This window comes from Lutra lutra, chromosome 1, assembly GCF_902655055.1.
Source record: "Lutra lutra chromosome 1, mLutLut1.2, whole genome shotgun sequence".
Taxonomy (NCBI): domain Eukaryota; kingdom Metazoa; phylum Chordata; class Mammalia; order Carnivora; family Mustelidae; genus Lutra; species Lutra lutra.
This window is the reverse complement of record NC_062278.1, coordinates 109,024,555-109,047,637: the sequence shown is the minus strand read 5'-3', so window position 1 is coordinate 109,047,637 and position 23,083 is coordinate 109,024,555. Positions and strand designations below refer to the sequence as shown.

At 47.1% G+C, this 23,083-nt stretch overlaps 1 protein-coding gene across 2 annotated transcripts in view; it reads right to left on the bottom strand.

Moving 5' to 3' along the window:
- Positions 1-633: 633 nt before the first annotated feature.
- The window catches only part of VPS8 (VPS8 subunit of CORVET complex), a 247,869-nt gene continuing 225,419 nt past the window's right edge, over positions 634-23,083 (bottom strand). For both annotated transcript variants that reach the window (XM_047732015.1, XM_047732018.1), the window contains 2 exons: positions 4,182-4,262; positions 634-1,373 (listed from right to left, as the gene is read on the bottom strand). In XM_047732015.1, the coding sequence (XP_047587971.1) occupies positions 1,224-1,373; positions 4,182-4,262 (231 nt within the window). In that variant the 3' untranslated portion in view covers positions 634-1,223. The remainder of the gene's footprint in view (positions 1,374-4,181; positions 4,263-23,083) is intronic.

Genomic DNA, 23,083 nt, shown 5'->3' with positions numbered 1-23,083 from the left:
GCTCAAATCCCTCCCTCCTCAGGGAACAGTTCCATACCTTTGCGATCCCTCACTACTCTTGCTTCCCCGTGGCTGAGGTTTTCTCCCCCCACAAGTCCATGTCTTCGCCTCTTTCCCACCTTGATGCTGTCCTTTCCGGCTTTGCTGTGGAGGCTCTGTTCATTCAGCTTTCAGTTCCTGTCAGAGGGAACTATGGAGTTGTTGATTTGTTGTGTTCATAGGAGGAGATGGGCTCAGGATCTTGTTACACTGCCATCTTGAACCCCACTTTGTTCTGCCATTTCTTTTTCTTTTTTTAAAAGAGAGTGCACGTACAAGCTGGGGAGGGGGTGCTGGGCAGAGGGAGGGAGAAAGTGAATCTTAAGCAGAGTCCATGCTCAGCACGGAGTCCCGTGTGGGGCTCGATCTCACAACCCGGAGACCACGACCTGAGCGGAAATAGAGAGTTGGACGTTTGACCAAGCCCCCCTGCCACTTCTCGAGTGTGTTGCCTTCGTTATTCCTCATGTGAGTCTCAGCATTTTTATCTGTGAAAGAGGGTTGAGTGTGAACTAATAAAACTGAACTGTGGCAACAATGGCTCTAAATGTCCTTCACGACTGGACAGATGGAGAGCTAGCCAGCAGGCCTGCAGAACTTAAGCACAGAGGCATTTATTGTTAGGGCAAATCTTACATTCAAATGGGTTTTAACATAAAAGCATCAAAAGGGAGATGCCCTGCCCCCAGGCCTTTGTTTTCTGTTCCCCTGCAGCCTGGCCCGCCACTGCTCTGTCTTCCTGACAGCAGCAAGAGCTCAGGTTCCTCCTTGTTACTTAGCCGCTGGAGGGGACCAAAGAGGACAGACTCCGGAATGCCATCTGCCTGAGTTCCATCTATTATCGAAGCTTCAGGGAAACTGGAAAATATCCCCAAGGGCAACACGCATGTTCTTAAAAAGCTGGATGGAAGTATGGGACATCCCTTTGCTGAACAAGCAAAACAAAATCAACTGGTCTGATGACGTGGTGCTGCTGCAGCTTCCTGAGAGACCATGGTCTCCCTGGGGAACAACGGGGAACAATGGGCATGGGAAAAGGCCCAGCACCGACGTCCTCCTCGGCACTTCTGCTCGGAAGGGGGAAGGTGGAGGGGCCAAGCCAGTTGCGGTGGGGAGGGGAGGGTATCCCTCGCTGGCTGCACCAAGATCGTCTCTGATGTCCAGTGCCAGGCCCCAGAGAGGCCTCAGTCCTCAGTCACAGGCGGGGGAATGAGCTGCAGCTGGAAATTCTCATTCTGGAAGATGCTGTTGAAAGCAGGGCCACTCTGGGAGCCACTGAATGGCCTGTAGCTCTCACTGCTGCGATTCTGGGAGAGTTCTGTGAGGAGAGCCAGCTGCAAAAGAAAGGCCACAGTTTAGCCCCGGTGTGTGAAACAGAGGTGAAGGGTCCTCGACTCCCCCACCTCAGATACCCAAGGGACAGCGCCACCCCGCAGGGAGAGCATAAAGCGGGCTCTGGCTCCCAGGTCTGCATCTCACAAACCCATAAGGAGACTTGGGGCGAGTTTGCTGCACTTCCAGGGCCGGAGTTATTTGAGCAATGCTGTGACCGGACTGGGTACGTCCCGTCGGAACCCCCCTAGCGCTCTGAGCATTCCTGGCCGGGCTGGCCCTATAGCCCCGGGCCTGCTGTCCCCCACAGACGCGCCCCACGCCGAGGTGCTCTGCTCCCTGTACACTTCATTCCATGCTCTCCCTCTCGCTGAGCTCCTCTCAGGACAAACAACCCTGAATCATGACCCCTAGCTTCGATACTGCCAGCAGCCCGCCCTGCCCCCCTTCAGCCGAGAGGAGGGAGGGAGCCGGCAGACATGGCCTGGTCAGGCTCCGGACCCCAGGCCCGCAGCAACTTCTGCTGGCGCGAGCTAGCTGCACCGCGGGCGCTACGTCAGGCCCTCCACGTGCGCAGTCCTGATCTTCCACAAGAACCCTCAGGGTACAGAAGCCCATGTCCTCAGAGGCAACCTGCCCTAAGTCACCAGCCCTGAGTGGTAGCGTAGGGCTCAACCTCTGCGCAGCCGAGCCACCTGCGGTCCTGCCATCCCTGCTCTGTCACCCATCCCCACTCACCCACCCTGCCAGGGGCTCTGTCCTCTGGCTCATCTAGCCAGTGAGGGGCTCTCTCTCCCTCCAGGCGGTAACGGCACAAGGGTCACACAGATCCATCTGTCACTTCTGGTGAAAACGCACTACCAGTGACTGCGGGGACTGGAGAGACAGCTGGAGGGACTCTCAGTTCTCGCCCCAGGCCCTGGAACTCCACCTGCCAGGTGTGCAGCGGGCTAGGTCACGCACTCACGTGCCAGGGACTCACACTGCGCCGGGCCAGGAGACAGATGTCCCCTGGTCCACTGGGGCCCTGTCTTTGCCACTTCTTGTCCTCTCTAACCCTCTCAGCTGCCCATCAGCCTGTGAAGTCCTCCCTAAGAACAGTTCTGTATAAGACTAGGAACAGAACAGGCGACAGATGTTACATCAACTCGAAGTTCTCTCACATTCAGACCCTGTGAGGTTTAGGAAGATCAACCGCAAAAATATTTTCCATTTCCTAAGAGAAGATCTGCGTTCTGCTTCTGTAACTCTGTGATCTGGAAATCAAGGAGTCCTGAGTGATGGCAGAACAGTGTGAAGCAGAATGTGGCTGAGGCTGAGAAGGGATGGAGAGGCTGCTGTCTCAGTGAAGCCACTGGGCCCTGTACCGGAGACCCCTGGAGAAGTTTCTCTCCAAGAGGGAACACGGTTTTTCCTCAGGAACATGCCAAGCCCCCCAGCAGCTATTTGCACAAGAACCGGGGGGAGAAGCAGGGAGTCCAGGCTCAGAAGCAGAGCCGCACACAGTCTGCATGAGCTCAAGACAACACCGAGAACAAATCGGGCCTGGCTGGGGTGTAGGGGCAACTTGGGGTGTGAAGGAGGTGGTAGTCTGGACTCCACCTTCCAGTGATGAGATGCAGGAAATAAGGGGGTAACCAGATACTGGGGTTCAGAGCGAGTCCCCAGGCAGCAGGGACAGAAGACCTGCAGTGACCATTTGGAGGGAAAGAAGAGAAAGCCGCAGGAGGTACGGACAAGGTGCCTCTGGGAGCTCCTTGGGGAGTTGGGGGAGTGGAGGGGTGCTGCCAGGCTTCTGCTTTGGGTGACTGGATGGGGAGCCAACTCCAGACAGCCACCAGACAAGGGGGAACAGGCAGAGAGGCTTATCGGGTCCCTGGGGGCCATGCAGACGGATGCAGGGGCAAGGCTGCCAGTGGCTCTCCCAGGCCGTCTCTTCTTTGGGTTTATACAGGTGCCGACCACTTTAGCCCATGCCATCGGCAACAAGAGCTACTGCCCAGTCCCCGCTGCAGTGAGGTGTGGTCATGTGTCTAAGTTCTGGACAATGGAAATGACACATGCAACTTCTAGAAATGTATTTCCTCCCACCCTCCTTTTCCTCCACCTCACTAGCCCGCATGCAGCTGTGACCAGGAAGCCGGAGCAGCCCCGTTAAACCATGAGAATGGGAGCCCTGTGCTCAAGGCAGGAGAGAGGAGAAAGCTGGAGGCAGGCTCATGGTGGGGGCCCTGGGCTGCCTGCGTTTCCACTTCTGTCTTGGGCACCCCTGTCACTCAGCATTTGGGTTCCATCGCCAAAACACATTCAGCCAGCACAGATGTCCGGCGGGGTCTGGGACTTTGGGCAGATGGGATCATCAGTGGCATAAACAAAGGCCTCCAGAAGGGAGTACACATGCAGATGCCCTTCTGTGTCCTCAGCAAGTAAGGGATGACAGTCTGCCCACTTCCTCTGTGTCCTCTACAATCTGGAGTGCTCCCTGGGGCCAGGGCTCCACACGACCTTAACCAGGGTTCCAAACTAAGGAGGAGGCTGGAGTGTGGACCGGAGGACGCTGCACTTCCCAAACAGTAATTATAAACAGGGAAATAAAAATATAAACCACTGGGCGCCTGGGTGGCTCAGACTGGTAGGTGTCTGACTTCGGCTACAGGCATGATCCCAGGGATCGAGCCCCACGTCAGACCCCCTGCTCCATGGGGAATCTGCTTCTCCCTCCCCCCACCTACTGCTTCCCGCTTGTGCTCTAATAAATAAATAAAATCTTAAAAAAAAAAAAAGAATGTAAACCACCACAAAAACGTTACCCGGGAACTTCCTCGGTAGAGACGGCAAAGCTGATCAAACGCTTGGATTTGCTGTGGGTCCAGGACAGGTTCTGAGACTGCCTGGAAATCAGAAATGAGAAGGTAAACACCCCACATGGGCAGCCTCTGCACTTGGCCACGCTGACACAGAACATGGCCTTCCTTCACGCCTTTCTGAAGCAAACCATGCTACCAGCAGTTAGCGAGAGAGACCTTACTGAACATTAATTCGGAATGGGTACATCCTTCTGAAGCCCCTTGGTGCCAGCCCCCAGGTTGACCTGTGTATGGACCGTCCCCACTGTGGTCTAAGTGTCCATATACAAGCTTTGCTTGGGGCTCCTTGACCTCAACCCTTTTGTCTTTACTGTGCAGAGCAGTTCCATCCAGGCTCACCCGCTCATATCTGCTACTGAAGCTGATGGGCAGAGATGCCCCTTCTTAGTGCTGGACGGCGAGGGTGCATTATAAACACACAATCACGCCCTTTCCCAGTCTCCTGATAAAGCTGGCAGCCACCTAATGGGCTGCAAGGTTAGTCTACTGCTTTTTTGGAAGAGGTGAAGTCTAGTTTATTTCTACAGCTGTCCTGCTTTGTTCCACCTGTCACTGTGGCGGACACGCTGATACTGTGGTTCTAAGCTACTCTGGGTGCATCTGGTCCAATGCTCTCACCTAGAGAAAAGAAATGGGATCCGGCAGAGGCAGCTGCAGGCTTTGGGGTCTGAGGTAAACTGGAGCACCAGTTCTGACACTAATTTGCTATGTGAGATGTGTGTCCTAAGTCACTTTTCTGAGCCTCAGCTGCCTCACCTGTGAGAAGAAAATGCTTTTCTTATGGGATCACTGCAAATTAGATGAGGTACAGATTTAAAGTGTCGCTTATGTGCCTGGCGCCTCACAACGGCTCTGTGCATGCTAGCTTGTATTATTACAATTCAGAGACACTCTTAAATGTTGCTTTCAGGAGTTTTTAGGCTTATGTGTAAGATTAGTAAAAAGAGGTCTTTGTTCTGTATTTATTGTGAACCTCTCTAGGCATGAATAAAAGCATCACTAAGTACACACTGAATTTCTCTCTGAAGGAGGATTTCAGTGACGAAGGGTCTGGGTGGGGATGGGGTGCCACGCTCTGAGGAAGGCACGGTCATGTCCTTTTTTTCCCCACCTCAGAAGGATTCTGAACTTATTAAACATTATGCAGAGGTCACATAAATTTATTAATTCATCTTCCAGGAAGGACTTTGCTTCTTTTCCTCAAAGTTTTTACTGTCCTTAGGGGAAACAATGTACTAAGATCTCAGAACGAATGGAAAGAAGTACGACACTTGAAATCACTCACGCCAGCCTAGCGGGGAGCTGTTCCACCACTTTACCTTCTGACCAGGCGAAAGGCTCTCCTGGAAGGCCCAGAAGGCAGCTATCAGAGAGGAGGCCCACATCTCATGGCCCCTGGGACCCACGGTGCTGCCCCACTAACTATGGTAACACAGTCTTGACGCCCACGGCGATGGGACGGCCAAGGACAAGACGGCTCAGTGGAAATCCCAGCAAGGGCAGTGCGATCCAAAACTGCCAGAAAAGAGAAGAGGGGACCCACAGAGGCTCTGCCTTTCATTCCATTCCATGTCTCTGGGTCTGTGGGACACATGGAGCGCATTCTCTGAGATGTTTAAGATGCCTTTTCTCTGTAATTTGGTACGAAAAACGATCATATTTTGGAGATAAAGTATGTAGAGTATCACACTTCTGACAGACACTAAGTAAAATACACAGGGAAGATCCAAGCTCAAGATGATTGGAAAGTCTGAGAAATACTATACAGCTAGCTCAAACAAAGAAAAACAAGAAAAAAATATTACCATCGAGAGACTTAACGAAAAAATACGGTTTTGCCACCTGACTTCTCGAATCCCTTCAGTATCACTGGCATAAACTGGGGAGCAGGACGGGTTAAGGGCAAGGGTGATACTTGTCTTTCTCCGGCCATTCAAAACCTCAGCTGTGGGGCCTGCCACTGCCCTAGTCCACAGCACAAGGGCCCAGCCACCCTGATGTCCCCTTTGCTTATTCCCCGGTTACTCTGTGATAAGGTCTCACAACGAAGGTCCAAACAGAAGCAAGTCAGTAGTTGACTTGGTAGGGTAGCGGAGGATGGGGTTCATGGTGAGGGGAAGGCAGGTTCATTACGCAGAAGGTTTACATGCCAGGTTAGTATATGATGACGCAGCAAGAGCCAGGAAAGGTCTCTCCTTATGGAAGTACTTCTATAAAGCACCCCTTGGCCTCAAAGGGATATTTTAAGAAAAAAAAAAAAAAATCATGAAATGTACTACTGTACTTGTTATATAAATGTGGGTGGTACTGGCCATTTAATGGTGACCCACTGAAGAAATGCCCATTAAACCCTGCTGAGAAAAGCTGTACTGGACACTGACCTGCTAATAATTGTATTTTCTTTTTTTGTTTTTAGCACTATGGAACTCAGGGCTAAATGGTTAGTTACGTGGAACTAGCAACTCTTTAGGACTTGGTGGCAAACATTTATGTACACAATTATACCCCAGTTTTATAATAAAATTTTCCCTATATATTTCATCCTACTGGATGTGTTTTGGAAGCCAACTCAAATCATTCTGGCAAAGTGAAGGTCAGGTCAAAAGTAGAAAATGCCACTGCTAAAAACAGAATCCTGCTTTCACCCCCCAGGAAATACTATGGGCAGATGAGTCTATTCTAGGCACAGAATAAATGGCTCTAGCCCCAGGGAGTTCGCTCACTGAGCCAGAAAGTGCAGAACTCATGCTTTCTGGTCCAGTACTTTTCGGATGGGAATGTGCGGGAGAATCCCTGGGAGATCTTGTTAAAATGCAGAGCCTGGTGAGCAGGTCTGAGGTGGGGTCTAAGGTGCTGGGTTTCTAACACGCTCGAAGGCAATGCTGAGAATGCTCAACCTCAGCCTACACTTGGAGCAACCAGGTGCTACCCTGTGTTGTTAGAGTGGCTGGAGGGGGGGACTTCATGTCCTGAGTCCTGCGGTAACAGGAAACTCTCAGGTTGCGGGAATTTCACCTCCTACTGATCCCACTGCACCAAATCAATCATTCCACTAGTATTTCTCTTTCCCTAAGGCACCCACGGATTAGGGATGTTGGTTTTCAACACTTACTAGGTTCACAGGCATCTTAGCAACCCTTGGATAGAATAAGAAAGTTTAATAAGGATGCTCTTGCCACATGGTTTATTTTGAATCTTAATGGGATTGCAAGCCTTACACCTGTTTTACTAAGTAAGGGAACTGGACTGTATAAACTGAGGAAGAGAAGGCTAGGAGACTTGCCTAACAGGAATAAAAAAAATCATAACCAATTAAGGGTCATAAACAGGGCCTTTGCTTTATAAACCCTAGTCCCCCTCTGCTCAGAGAATAAACAGGTGAGCACAGAGACACATATACACACACCCCCATAATTTCAAACAACATGACCTGCCCAGAGAAGTGTGCAGGGGCAGCTTGCCAGAATCTTTTTTTTTTTTTTTTTTAAGATTTTATTTATCTATTTGAGAGAGAACATGAGAGAGGAGGTCAGAGGGAGAAGCAGACTCCCCATGGAGCTGGGAGCCCGATGTGGGACTTGATCCCAGGACTCCGGGATCATGACCTGAGCCGAAGACGGTCGCTTAACCAAGTGAGTCACCCAAGTGCCCCTTGCTTGCCAGAGTCTTATTCCTCCATTAGGCCCTTAGACTCCTTGGCAATACCACAAGAAGGGGCTTCCTATGATGACATCCTTTAGGAACTGAAAAATGTCACTGTTGCATGGGTGTGAAGTACCTGAGAATTACAGTCCTATTGTACCATGTAAGCCATCACCCTGGGCCACTTAGCTGAGGAGTGGCTGCTGGGGCTGCCCTGGAACCCTCCAGAAGCCACAGGATGGACATGCCCAGTTCTTGGCTGGGCCGCACTGGCTCTTGGGTAAAGTGAAGACAAGTCATTTGAGGCAAAATGGCTGAGCTCTTTATAGACATGCCTAGGACCTAGGAGATGCTCACCTGTCTTAAAATCCTTCCTGGAATAAGACTGTCATTTGAAAAAGGAAGTACACAGGAAATGATTACTAATCACCGAGGCAGGGATTTCTGGACTCTTCCTCCATGGTTCCACAGGTTCAGAAAGTGGGGTGGGGAGTCTGTGAGGGGAGGCACAGGGTATCCGCGAAGTCAGTTTGTCCACAGAAGACTCCCTGCCTCTGCGGGCTCCTGCCCTCTCCCCTCCTCTTCCCACCAGGCCTCAGAAACTAAGGTCCAGCTCTCTGGGTTAACAAACCTCTCTCAAGTCCCTCCCAGTATTTGGGTCTGGGACACAAAGGTGAACAAGAGGAGTTTAATGTTCCAGAATCTGCGGGACATTAAAACCCCACGGAAAGATTCCATGTCCTCCCGTGCCGATAAGCAATGCCCGAGAGGTCACTGAGCCATCAACGATCAGCCACTGCTCCTCTGCAGGGCACACCTCGTCTGCCACATGCTCTCCTGTCATCGATAAAACCAGCAAAATCTCCGATGCTACAACATTTGTGGGCCTGGATCAGACTCTTACACGTGAGACATGGAAGCCTCAGCTCCGCACCCTTCCAGAATGCTCCTGTGTGTGCCCCGGTCCTGTCAACAGATCTGCTTCCATAGGCCCCATGTGCTGCCATCTGTTGCACTCACTGTGGTGTGATTCTCTGGGTATCGGGCTCATCCGTTAGACTGGGGGCTCCCTGCACAGCAGAACTGTGTCTTGGTCACCCTTCTGTTCCCCATGCTCTACAGCCGGCAAACGGGCAAAAAATAGCTGCTGAAGAATTCCATCTCCCGGCTGCTCTGGAACCATCCGTTTTAGGTGTCTGAGCAGGCAGCCACTCGGCTCTCCTGGCCCAATGTGACGTCACTGGCACTTGTCTTCCTAGTTTCAAGAACTGGGACTTATAAAGTTTCTTTGTGATTTCTGGCATGTTTGTACTGTATTTCAGTGAAAAATGCCAATTTCATTTTACTCAATTCACTTTTGGGGAGAGGATTTTTTTAAATTGTCAAAAACATAGGTACTGCCCCTTTTAAGAAGATAGGAAAACGTACCAAGCAAGCAGGACTTGTAGTGACAAGCCTCTCTCCCTTGCTGCCCAGTACTTCCAGTGCCGACGCCGCCACTCGGCGTTACTGCAGCCTGTGGCAGGGAGGCCTGGGCCCGCTGCCCTGGTGCCTAGGACACCGCAGCGGCTATGGTGAAGGGCCCCCACACGGTCTGCCTGAGCCCAAGCCTGGCATCACCAGGTGCTAGACGACACTTGGAGGCAAGTGGCCTATTCTTTGAGCTGGTTGGGTTTTTTTGCTTTTTGTCACAGGGGTAAGAGAAAAGCTATGCCATGGGAAATGGTTGAGATGAGCAAGGGAAGGACTCCAGCACGGGGTCACTGGCCAGGATGCTGTGACTTCCCGGAGGGGGTCCGGGAGGGCCCTGTGGGCGCCACACACAGTTGGGATAGGACATAGGTCATGAGTATCTAGCCCTCACATGGCACTGAGAAGGAAAGAAAGGAGACCTCAGAGCACAGTGCCATCCATAGCAGCAAACGTGGCAACAGAAGGGCCACCAGGGAGAGAGACCGGGGAGGGGAAAAGCTCTAAGAACACAGGGCCTCTGTCTCTCTTGCTTCCCGGCAGCCAGAGCTGCGCTCGGAACAGAGACATGGGAACAACTTCATTGCTCCCAGACAGAGGAAGGGGCGGGAAGGGCAAGCAAGCAGATTTCCTCCCTGTTACAGGTTGCTGGAGCTTCCACAAGCCCTCTACCTGCAGGAAGAACACAGGGCGCACGCTCAGACAGCCCTGGGCTCCGTGTGGATTCTGCAACAACTAGCTGAATGCCTCCGGCCCACTTATTTAGCTTCTCTCAGTCTCTTTCTCTGCAAACAACAGAATTGTGAGGACCGGAGACCACATACAGGCCTGGTGCCTATTTGATGTTCAGTACATGGCTGCGGTGACTGCCACTGTGTCATCTATTCTCCCAAGAGATGTGCCCAGGTAGAGAGAACAGTGGGCTGGGACTCAGGAACCCTGAGCTCTAATCCTGTCCCAGCTCCCTGTGTCACCTGAGCGGGTCACCGCCCTCCCAGGTCTACGCTCTGATCTAGAGAAAGGCAATGCCAACACCAGCCACTCTCTCCCACTCAGGAAAGCCTCGCAGGAGGTAAGAGGCATGGGAAGACATGCAGGTTTCAAGTAAGAAAGCAACATTCACTGAAGGTACTCGCGGCTTTTATGGCATAATCACATGCAAACTAGAGCTAGGCACGAGAGGCCCCGTCAGGAAGCCCCAGGACAGCCCCAACGAGAAAGAAGAGCTGGTCTAAGATGCTGTACAGAGAAAGCGATCTGCCAGATCAGCGTCCAGCACAGCATCAAAGTGCGAGATCGGAAGGCAATCTCCATGGGGCAAATGCCTCAGCAGAAAGCCCCCTGCCAGTGTCCCCAGCCCCTCTGACCCCCTGCCCAGAACGGATCATGAAGGGTTTCCAACTGGAAGAGAAGGGAAAACACGTTCGATGCTATCTGCCAGAGCCCATTTTCTTCTTCTCATGTAATGAAGTCTAGTGATAAAAGCTGAAAATTAAACTGCGGCTGAACATCAGAGGGACAGCTGGGCAGCGACCCCCCACAGCGCCCCACCTTGCCCTGCAGAGGGGGGCAGGGGCAAGAAGCAGACCTGCTGGCCCAGGAGAGCCCCAGGGCAGGGAGGCAGGGCTGACGTGCTGCACCAGCACATTTCAAAGCTCGTACTCCCACTCCTACAGAGCTGGCAGAAAGCAGAGCTGTTCCTACAGCTGGAAGGAAGAAAACCACCCAGGGCCTTCAGGATCCACAGACTCAACACGTCAAGCTTTGAGATCGGAAAGCCATCGGAATCCGCTGCCACCCAGGGGACTGGAGCCCCAGGAACAGGGATGGTAACAGTAATGCCAGGGAGCCTGGATCCGAAGGCTCCCGCACCATCCACGGACATCGGGCGGCCACGGGATCTCCATAGTAAGCAAGGTCCTGCAATCAAAATCCCAACATTTCTTTTCCTAATCGTTTTCCCACACGAGCAGGCCAAACCTAGTTTCCCAGAGACGCGGGACACTTCATCTAATTCTGCAACATAGCTACTTGTCTTTCCTGCATTTCGGGAACCTTCTACTGGCATTTTTGTAATTTGCTGGTGAGGCCAGAGCTGGAGGTGGGGTGGGATGAGTGGAAGGAGAACTGTATTTTCCCACTCTTCTCCCTTTCTGCCGTTGGCCTCACTTTTCAATCTTTCTTTCTAGCTGGTACAGGCCTCAGTCAGACTTTTGCCACTACCTAAGCTGTTTCAAACTAGAGGTCCTTAACATTTTGCCTAAAATGAAATCCTGGCTTCAGAGATAAGAGGGAGCTGACACTTCCTTCCTCCCTGCAAACAGAAAACCCCCTCCTAAAATTCCCCTCTACACATACTTTGCTCCAGACAGAACCCCGACCATTCACTTATGCTCCTCTCCGAATGCCTCCTCTCTCCCCGCAGGTTGCAATTAATACTGAATTAGGTAATGAAAGGACAAAATAAGCAGGGATGTTGCTAAGCTGCCTGGAGAGAGGAGGGAAACACCAGCAGGACATCTGTGAAGGAGCTTTCACTTGGTGCAGTACCATAGCTCCGGAGTGAGCAGCCCTTGGGCAGAGGGCGCCTGAGGTGGGCGATGGAGAGGACGAGCAGCTGACTGGAAAATACCCACAAAAGCTGAGACCGTTAGTACCACAATTAAAAAGAAATACAGTGACTTCATGGCCACAGGAAGAACATGCTAGAGTAAGTGGGCTAAGATATGAAAGGAGTCACTCAATTACGGAGCAAGCAACCACTGTTCAGCCCCTGTTCGGGGCACCGTGCATCCATTAGCTCATCTGATCATCACAAGAACCCATGAGGGCCGTACTTCCGGCATCCGTATTTCCCAGCTAACACAACTAAGGTCCTGGGGTGCAGTGCTTTGCCCGTGGTCACTCTGGGTGGTTGCGGAAGCCAGACCTGAATTTGTGCAGTCTAGTTCCAGAGTTTCTTTCACTTGCCTTGCTCCTGGCATCAGTGTGAAGAAGCCTGACAGGCTTTTGTGTCACTGAAGGGACACAGAAGGTTATGTCAGGAGCAGAGTAGGACTAGCTGGGCGGTCAAGGTGCCTTTGCCATGCTCCTGAAACACGGATGGCCTCTGATCTCTTTCTGAAATCCTTCATGATTCTGCTTTCTAGCTAAAGAAACTCATCCCATCAGGCCCGTGAAGTCTTAATAAAAGGCTCTGGAGAGAGAACAGTTGATGAAATGAGCTACAATGATTAGCATCATGCTTAAAAATACATTTTGGAGGACTGAGCTGAAGAAGCCCAGTGAGAGCTGACAATGTTAAGGACTGAAGTTAAGTTCTTAGAACAAATATGGAACCACAAAAGACCCCCAATAGCCAAAGACATCTTAAAAAAGGAGAAGAAAACTGGTGGTATCAATCCCAGATTTTAAGATAGACTACAAAGCTACAGTCATCAAACAATATGGTATTGGCACAAAAACAAATGCATGGATCAGTGGAACAGAACGGAGCCCAGAAATAGACCCATGATTATATGGTCTGCTAATCTTTGACAAAAGAGGCAAGAATATGCAACAGGAAGAAAGTCTCTTCAACAAACTGTGTTAGGAAAACTGGAGAGCAACATGCAAAAGAATGAAACTAGACCACTGTCTCACACCACACACAGAAATAAACTCAAAATGAATTAAAGATCTAAATGTGAGACCTGAAACCATAAAAATCCTAGAAGAGAGCACAGGCAGAATTTCTCTGACACTGGCTGTAGCAGCATTTTTCTAGATACATCTCCTCAGGGAAGGGAAACAAAAGCAAAAATAAACTATTGGGACTACATCAAAATAAAAAGCTTCTGCTCAGCAAGAGAAACAATCAACAAAACTAAAAGATGGCTTATGGAATGGGAGAAGGTATTTGCAAATGCCATATCTGATAAATGGTTAGTATCCAAAATTTATGAAGAATTTATACAACTCAACACCAAAACCCCAAATAATTCAATTAAAAAATAAGAAGGCCTGTATAGATAGTTCTACAAAGAAGACATACACGTGGCCAACAGATGTGAGAAGATGTTCAACGTCACTCATCATCAGGGTAATGCAAATCAACACCCCAACGAGGTGCCACTTCACCCCTGTCCGAAGGCTAAAATAAAAATCTCAAGAAACGACAAGTGTTGGTGAGGATGTAGACAGAAAGGAATCCTAATGTACTGTGGGTGGGAATGCAAACTGGGACAGCCACTGTGGAACTATGCAGGTTCCTCAAAAAGTTAAAAACAGAACCACCATATGATTTAGTAATTCCACTACTGGGTATTTACACAAAGAATACAAAAATGCTAATTCAGGGGTGCCTGGGTGGCTCAGTGGGTTAAAGCCTCTGCTTTCAGCTCAGGTCATGATCCCAGGCTGCCGGGATCGAGATCAGGCTCTCTGCTCAGCGGGGAGCCTGCTTTTCCCTCTCTCTCTACCTGCCTCTCTGCCTACTTTTGATCTCTGTCAAATAAATAAATAAATAAAATCTAAAAAAAATAGTATCAAACACGCTAACGCAAAAAGATATATGCACCCCTATATTTACCACAGTGTTACTTACAATAGCCAAACTATGGAAGCAACCCAAATGTCTATTAACAGATGAATAGATAAAGGAGATATGGGCTGAGTGTGTGTGCGTGCATGTGCTCACACATCTGGACCTGTATACACACACAATGGAATATCATTTAGCCATAAAAAACAATGAAATCCTGCCATTTGCAACATGGTGGATCTAGAGGGTATAATGCTAAGTGAAATAAGAGAAGAACAAATACCGTTATGATTTCATATGTGAAATTTAAGAAACAAAACAAATGAACAAAGAAGAAAAGAGACAAACAAAAAGCCAAACTCTTAAATACAGAGAATTGATGGTTTCCAGAAGGGAGGGGATGGTGAAAACGTTAGAGTGGATTACAGAGTACGGTTATCACGATGAGCATTGAGTAATGTACAGAAATACCGAATCATTATACTGCATGCCTGAAACTAACAACACTGTATGCTAACTATACTGCGGGGAAAAAAAAGAACGAAAGCTAACTTCTTCACAACAATGTGAAGACCGTTTTGTGTATACACTGTTGCTCATGAATATTTTCTGCCATCATGGAAGAGATTTTGAACTTGGTTCTGAATTATTATTATTATTATTCTGAATTAGTGACATTAATTAGTTGTGTTGATATCCTTGATGTTAGTTAGTTAGTTAGTCATCACCAATGTGGGATAGTGGGCTATAGGATCAGACCTGTCTAATAGGTCAGTTTTCTCACATGTCAGAGACAACAAAGGCTAATGCAAACATTGGGCTAATGTGTGCATTAAACATGAAAGTAACTAAAATAAGCAAGAGACCACTCCAGTTCCCTCATAAGAGCCTCATGAAGTAGGCTGTGCAGATATTTTCTGTTGTCTACACAAACGTAAGGTACTATGGGTGTACAAGGTATTACAGACTTCCCATGGGGCACCTATGTTACTCAGTGTGCTGGGACTGAAGGTACCGAGTACCCCACCAGCATCCTCAGCGGGCCCACCATAGTGTTAGGGCCCCATCACGCTGTGCCATTAAGGAATACAGTAATCTTTCGCTTGTCTACTCATTTTGGTCCCTCACAAAAATGATTGTCGCTAGATGGGTCTGAAGACTGACACGTGTATATTCTACCTGTCCACGCTTGGCTACTCCTTGCCTAACCTGCTTTGAAAGGCAACAACCTGGGGAAGACTTGTAGTGGCAAAAACTAATAATCTCATGATGCCTAAAAATAAAATGGACTTTTAAAAACTTTTAGGCAACTGTAGAATGTAGTTCAAATTTTAAAAGATATTGTTCCTTGGTCAAATGTGTTAAAACCTTCCTATTATCTTGACAGGGATTATTAGTATCACTATAAAACACTGGTCATCAACTGCCTCACGGGTATGGGAAACTCAAATTCTCAAACACATCAAAAAATAACGATGGATGTTGTTGCCTCCAGTGTTCGGCAGCATTAGAAACAGAAATAAAAAATGGTGGTCCTGGGAAATAAAATGGATGACAGCTGGGGCTGGGACCCCCACCTCCTTTCTTCCTGAGGGAACTGTCCTGTGCAAACTTAGGTTCCGGCACTGTGGTTTATTACAGTCTTTCCTTTTAGTCAGGAAAGGAAGATCTAAAAAAAAAAAAAATCTGGTAAGATTTATTTTTATGGAAAGTGGAGTTACAAAGAAAGCTTCTTAGTGGGGTAGCATTTTTCTATCGCTAGTCAGAAATCCTCCTTTGTCTTATCATTCTTTCCGATTATCTTGACAAGGATTATTAAAAAAATAATAAAATGACCTTATTAAAAATAATTAAAACAGGGAAAGCATTCACTTCATATATGTAATTAAGGCTTGCTATCCTTTGATTACCTAACTGACTGTTGCCTACTTAAGAACAAAGTCAAACAATTATCTTGATAGATGCCACTGTGGGCTGGCAATTAAGACAAAGAGCTCTTCTGAGGGCAGAAGAAAATGGAACTCACAGAACTAAATGAGGAGAGGGTAGCAAATGGACTTATAGCACTGCAAGTTTCCTGTATTTTATAATAGGTAGTAAAATATTAACTCTAATTAGATTGTGATAAGGTAAAGATGTATTCTGTAATCCCTATAGCTACCACTAAAACAAAACAAAACAAAACAAAAACAAAGAGATATAGCTAAAAAAGTAATAGAAGAATCAAAATCAATAGTAAAAAATAGTCAAATAGGGGCACCTGGATGGCTCAGTGGGTTAAAGCTTCTGCCTTTGGCTCAGGTCATGATCTCAGGGTCCTGGGATCGATCCCAGGACCTACAAGGTATTACGGACTTCGGGCTCTCTGCCTGCCTCTCTGCCTACTTGTGATCTCTCTCGGTCAAATACATAAATAAAACTCTTTAAAAATTAAAAATAAAAAAAAAAGTCAAATAACTCCAAAGAAGAGAGGGAAGAAGTAACAGAGGAGAATATAGGTAAGGAAAATTGTTGGGTCCCACAGGGCCTGCCCAGGACTATGAGGCCTGGGAGTGAACAGCACAGGTGTTCCCTCACACAGCACACAGGTCTTTGGACGCTCTTGTCAGCAGGTTTCATGGCAACCACTGTAGTCCTCACCAAGTATTTCTGACATGACTGTGTAAACTGTAAGGAATCAATATCCTGGGTACACACAAAACTTTCTTCATGGGAACCAAGGTGAATGTGAAGGACAAAAACGGAGGCAATGCAAATGTGGGTTTCACAGGGATGTGACAGTAATGATTCACGTATATTCCAGTTTCAGTCAACTACCCTGATTTAGGTAGTGGAGATTTCAAGAGGTTTCATTCAAGACTCCTCTTCCCCAAATGCTTTAAGCTATTATTGAATTCTAATCAGATTTATTTTCATTTTTTGAATGAAAATACCACCAGAATGGGGGCTCTGTGAAGGCAGAGACTGGTCTGGTTCCCTACAGGATCGCCTGCACTTAGACCCGTGCCTGTCACATAGTAAGTGTCTAGTACGTGCTTTGTGAATGTATTAAAGCAGAATTTGAACTGGAGGCTAATGCCTAAAGACAAGGCATCACAAAAGCAGACATATGGACATGGGACTGGTTATGTTTAGGAAATGAGAAATTTCCACTGATTAATGAAGGAAGGAAAGAAGATGAAGAGCAGGCTGGTGATGCATCCAAAGCTTACACTGTTGACCTAAACCAATTCAGACTTCATTTTGCTCGTGACAGGGTTCCACTCAAGTTTTCCAAGCATTAGAAGAGGGGGACCATGGACTGGAGCCCCGGAAGACAGAGACTGTGGAGTTGGTGAGAACTTTTGGGGGCAGCGGAGATACACACTGACTGGGGAGCGACAACACACTGCTGAGGTAAACAGGAAGTACAGAGGGCTTCTCGGAGCGAAGTGAAACAGAGAGAGGACATGGGAATTGCAGAAGTTCTTTCCAGTGACTACAGGGACTTTTCTGTAGAATTTCACTATTCTCTTATATTGCTGTGAAGTTGCCAGAGGCAGATATGGAATGACCCATTTAGTACCATAAAAAGGCAGTCTTGGGGCACCTGGGTGGCTCAGTGGGTTAAGCCTCTGCCTTCGGCTCAGGTCATGATCTCAGGGTCCTGGCTCTGCTCCGCAGGGAGCCTGCCTCCTCCTCTCTCTCTGCCTGCCTCTCTGCCTACTTATGACCTCTGTCTGTCAAATAAATAAATAAAATCTTTAGCAAAAAAAAAAAAAAAAAAAAAAAAAAAAGGCAGTCTTAACTGATTTAGTCAATATATGGAAAAGTTAAGTGATTTCACCATGTAGAGAGGAGTCTCTCCTTTTAAGAATATGCTGCATCTGAAATTCTGTTTGCCATCAGTAAAAACTTCACACAAGACGGGGCGCTATAACTTACTTATGGCACAAGGGAAGAACCAATGTAAATCACGACTAGAATGTCCCTACAATATGCAAAACAACAAAACACAGGAGACCCACGGCAGTGGCTTCTGTCAGAGAGAACAGAAGGCGCTCAGCACCAGCTCACATTTCATCTTTCCTTTTCCTTCCACTTTACTCAAAGACTTCTGCTGTTTCTTGAACAGATTCGACCTCATGTTCTGATACTATACGCAAGGAGTGAGCTTTCAGGGATGGCACGTGAACTGATCAGGAAAGGAGTCCAGACAGAAAGCTCTACTCCGCAATGACAGCACATCAGCCGCTCAAAAACAACACATACATCAGAGCAGCTCAAACCTCGCAAAGCTCTGCTCTTCGGTTCCGTGACCTTTCCAAATAGGGGATCTCTCAGCGCAGTGCAATTAAGAATGGCCTACTGAGTTGTTTTAACGTAAAATAATAGGCTGTTAGCTGCTCTGTCATGCATACTGAAAAGCAAAAACACCCCTGCCACATATTGCAGGAAATGCCTGAGAGCTTCCTCAGGAAACTCTGTTGGAAGGGAAAGGCCCACAACTAACTTGAGCAATACTTGAAACTTCAGCTGTGTGCCCAACTCCAAGGAGATGGTGGACACAAGGACATTACTTGTTTTGGTAAGGGAGTGCTCTCCCACATGCTGAGAGGGCACCAGCTTGGAAGAGACAGCGGCCACTGGCTGGGACGCGGTCTCACATACAGCTCCACTGTTAGGATCAGACTCTGCTCTGAAAACCATGTCAACTGTTCAGGAAGGAGCGTCCTATTAGAGGCAGAAAAATCACACCCATTAACACTCAGTTAACAGAGCCTGGTGACTAATAAGCAATGCTATCTTGGTCTCTGTGGGGCTCCCTCCCTGGCTCTGCTTTATACAAATATTTTATCAGTTAGCTGGATAAAGATAAAAGAGGCCAAAGCATGGAATGAAAAAACTCGATTCCCAAAGGGCCAATCTGAAACACTACAAGAAGAGTCTTGCTCCTGGCTCTGGACACCAACAGCAGTTAGAGGAGGGGTCAGTGGCGTGTGAGAACAGAACCAGGAGTTTGCGATCACTATGTTCATTGAGTCAACCATGCAGAATGGGTGCTGATAATCTAATGTGCTTTTGGTTTCCTTTGGAGAACCGAGAATAAGGATAGGGATGATCTCGCTGTGCTCTAAGGTGACGTGCCCTGAAGCGGCACGGTGGGAGCAGAAGAGATGGGGTATGGCAGGGCAGAGGTGAGCAAGGAGCGAACTGTCCATGTTCTGCCCGCACAGGAGAAGACAAAGGGCTGGGGACTCAGGACCTCACCTCCAGAGAGCCTTGGGAAAGCTGCTATAAAAAGGAATGAGCGATCTTTCTGACGGCTTCCAGAGGAAGGGCCAGGAGCAATAGGTAGAGAGGTATCAACCAGAATAAGGAATAACTCTCAAACATGGGAAGTCCTGCCTCAGGAAGTGATTTTCACTCAGAGGCAGGATACTGCTTGTTAGAAACAGATGAGGAGAGAGATCAATTCCTCTAGCATGACAGCAAGAGATGCTCTGATGACCTTTTCACCATTGAAGCTAGATAGATGGATAGATAGATATAGACACACACACACACACAAACACACACTCCAAAACCAAGCTTTTACAGACCTTGGAAACTGTCCTAAGTCCAAATAGCAAATGAAGAAATAACTATTTTTTAAAAACCAATCATTAAGAAAGGCGAGTGTGTGGTTTCTGAACCAAGACTGCTCCCCGCTCCCACCCGAGCACAGTGAGGTAGAGACGCCACCCCAGGCTGCTGTCACAAAGAATACCAAGCTCCTTCTCTCTCAAGCTCCTAGTTGGAGGGCTTTCTTTTCGGTATAAGCAGGACTTCAGAATTTCTCCTCTTGCCTCCAGCTACCTGCTGCTGAGGATAAGTCCTAGGCAAGCACAGTCAAGAAGTGGTGAGGGCTCCCTTCTTCCACCCAGACTGCACTCATGGAATCCAGGCTCCTTTCTGGGGACTGTCCACTAAAAAAAACCCCTGGCTCTCTGATCACCCTGCTTCAGTCTGTGAGGCAGTGGTTCCATCACAGGAAAGGCCAAGAGGACCTCACGCTGTTCCCTCTTCCAGCAAGCATTCAAGTCCTAAGTGGGGGTGTCATTCAGAGAGAAGCTACCTATCCCCAGGAACAGAGTCCTGGTTCAGAGATTATTCCTGGGGGAGGAGCAGGCAGTAAAACAGAGAGGTCCTAATCTCTTCTCAAAGGAACTGACTTCATTTGCAACCGAGTGTGGAGAAGTTTGAGCCTAAGAATATTCTTAAGAACAGTGAAGGTTTTGGTGAGAGGCAATGAGGAGGAGATTCATGGATTTAATGTAGATACAACCTACACAAGGCCAGCTTCTCTGTAAAAGAGAACTGAGAGAAATGATAGCTTGGAGGCGGGGACACCCCTAATAAGGAAGTCAAAACAAATACTGAAAACAGACCTCAGAAACTACTCCTTCAAAGGAGTCACAATTTCACTGAATCAGTGTGTAGGGCAATTTCTGCATCCAGGGCATTGTTAAAAGTAACAGAGCAACCAGTAGAGTTTAACAGCTAGTTTGGCCAAGGAAAAAGAATGAGAGCCCTACCAATACCACTGCTATCCCAGCTGTCTGTGGGCATACCCAAGGCTGTATCTCCCAAGAAGCAATATCAGAGACTTAACACTTGGGGATGGGTAGGGGGAAAGGCTTCATGAAAATAACCCAGACAGTCACTGAAAGTAATAGTAATAGCTTGGGCTACAGCAGCCTGGAGTGGAGTGGAGCAAGTAAGAATAACTCCAGGAGTGGGGGATCAATGCGCAGAGTTGCTACATGACCTAAAATATCTAGGTTCTATCCAAAAATTACAAGGCATATAAAGAAATAGGAAAGTGTGATCACATACTGCGGGAGGAGAAAAGCAGATAATACAACTCGCTTGAGAGTGTAACCAGATGTTAGACTTAACAGAAAGACTTTAAAATCGGCCATGATAAATATACTTACAGAACCAAAAAAAGCCACCCCAAAACAAACATCAATAAAAAAACAAAAACAAAACAAAACAAAAAAACCCACATACCCCTACAGGGAATGGATGAAATGTAGGAAAGCATGATTTTAAAAGTAAAGGAAGGTATGATGGCAATATTGCACCCTCGATAAAGAATACCAATAAAGAGGGGCACCCGGGTGGCTCATTAGGTTGGGCATCTGCCTTCAGCTCTAGTCATGATCCCAGGGTTATGGGGTTGAGCCCCATGTCTGCTGGCTCCCTGCTCTCCCTCTGCTTGTGTATGCAGGCATGCTCTCTCTCTTCAAATAAATAAATAAAACCTTAAAAAGAAAAGAGTATCAGAAAGGGAAATAAATTAAAAAAAGATCACATGGAAATTCTAGAGTTGAAAGTATAAAACTAAAATAAATTCAGGAGAGAGGCTCAATAGTAAATCTGAACTGGCAGAAGAAAAAACGAACTTGAAGATAAATCAATAGAGTATGCAAGCTGAAGATTAGGTGGGGAAAAGAGTGAAGAAAACCAAACAGAGAAAGGCAGGACACCATTAGTACCACAACAAATACATAATGGGAGTAAGAAAATGAGAGGAGAGAAAATGGAGAAGACAAAATATTTGAAGAAATTATGGCTGATGAGTCACTAACTTACTGAAAAGCAGTAACCTAGGGGCACCTGGGTGGCTCAGCTGGTTAAGTGTCTACCTTTGGCTCAGGTCATGATCCTGGAGACCCAGGATGGAGCCCCACATCAGGCTCCCTGCTCAGCGAGGAGTCTGCCTCTCCCTCTCCTCCTCCCTGCTCCTCCTTTGCCCTCCCCAACCCTGCTCATGTTCTCTCTCTCTCTCTTGCAAATGGATAAATACAAATCTTTAATAAAAAAAGGAAAAGAAAAGAAGAGCAGTAACCTACCCATCCAGAAAGCTCAACAAACTCCAAGCAGGATTAAGGCCGAGACCCACAAAATCTCACAATAAAAATGCTACAAGTCAAAGACTTGGAGAAAATCTTGAAAAGCAACAAGAGAAAAATGATGAGTCACTTATAAGGAAACCCCAATAAGATTAGTAACTGAATTGTAGGCAGAAGTAAGAGAGGCCAGAAGACAACAGGACAGCATATTCTAAGTGCTCTAAGAAAAAAACTTGTCAACCCATAGTCTTATACCCAATAAAGCTATCTTTCAAGAATGAAGATGAAAGAAACACTTCCCAAGATAACAAAAAAAGAGAGAAGTTGTTGCTAACAGACCCACCTTATAAAAAAATACTAATGTAAGTTGATTAGACACTGTTCACAGTCATAGTGGAAAGCAATTCAAATCCACGTAAGAAAAATCAAAAGAGAAGTGGTAAAAAGAACTAGAAGGCAACTATATAATAATATGTACATAATATAATGTTGGCCTATAACATGCAGAAATGAAATATATGTATAATGTATTTGCACAAAGGAGATGGGTAGGGACAAAGCTTTACTGGGATAAGAAAGTGGCTACAGACAACAAAGCAATAATTATCACAATGTATTGTTGGATTTGTAACATTAATAGATATACCATGCACAAGAGTATCACAAAATGTGGGAAAAAGTAGTAGAACTAAATGGGAGTAACACTTCTATATATAACTTGAATTAAGCTAGTTTAAATCAGAAGCTGAATCAGAAAAGTTAAGATGTACAGGGTAAACCCTAGAGCACCACTAAAACAAAAAACAAAACCAGAGAAAACCCCTCAAAATCATTTAAAGACCTCACCAAAGAAGATATACAAATGGTAAATAAGCATATAAAAATACTCAACATAGAATATCATTCAAAACACCACTACTGGAATGACTAATATCCAAAAAACAGACAACACCAAATGCTGGCAAGGATGTAGGACAACAGGAACTCACATTCACTGTATGGGAATGCAAAAATAGTACAGCTACTTTGGAAGACAGTTTGGCAGCTTCTCAGACCACTGAATGATCTTACCATACAATCCAGCAGCTGCTCCTTGGTATTTACCCAAATGAGCTGAAAACTTATGTCCACACAAAACCCTCCAAATGCTTTATTGACAATGGCTAAAACCTGAAGCAACCAAGATGTCCAAGATGTCCTTTAGTGGATGAATGGATGGACAAGAAACTGGTGTATCCAGACAATGGCATATTATTCAAAGCAAAAGGAAATGACATAGCAAGTCATAAGAAGACATGGAGGAACCTTAAGCGGGTATCACTGAGTAAGAG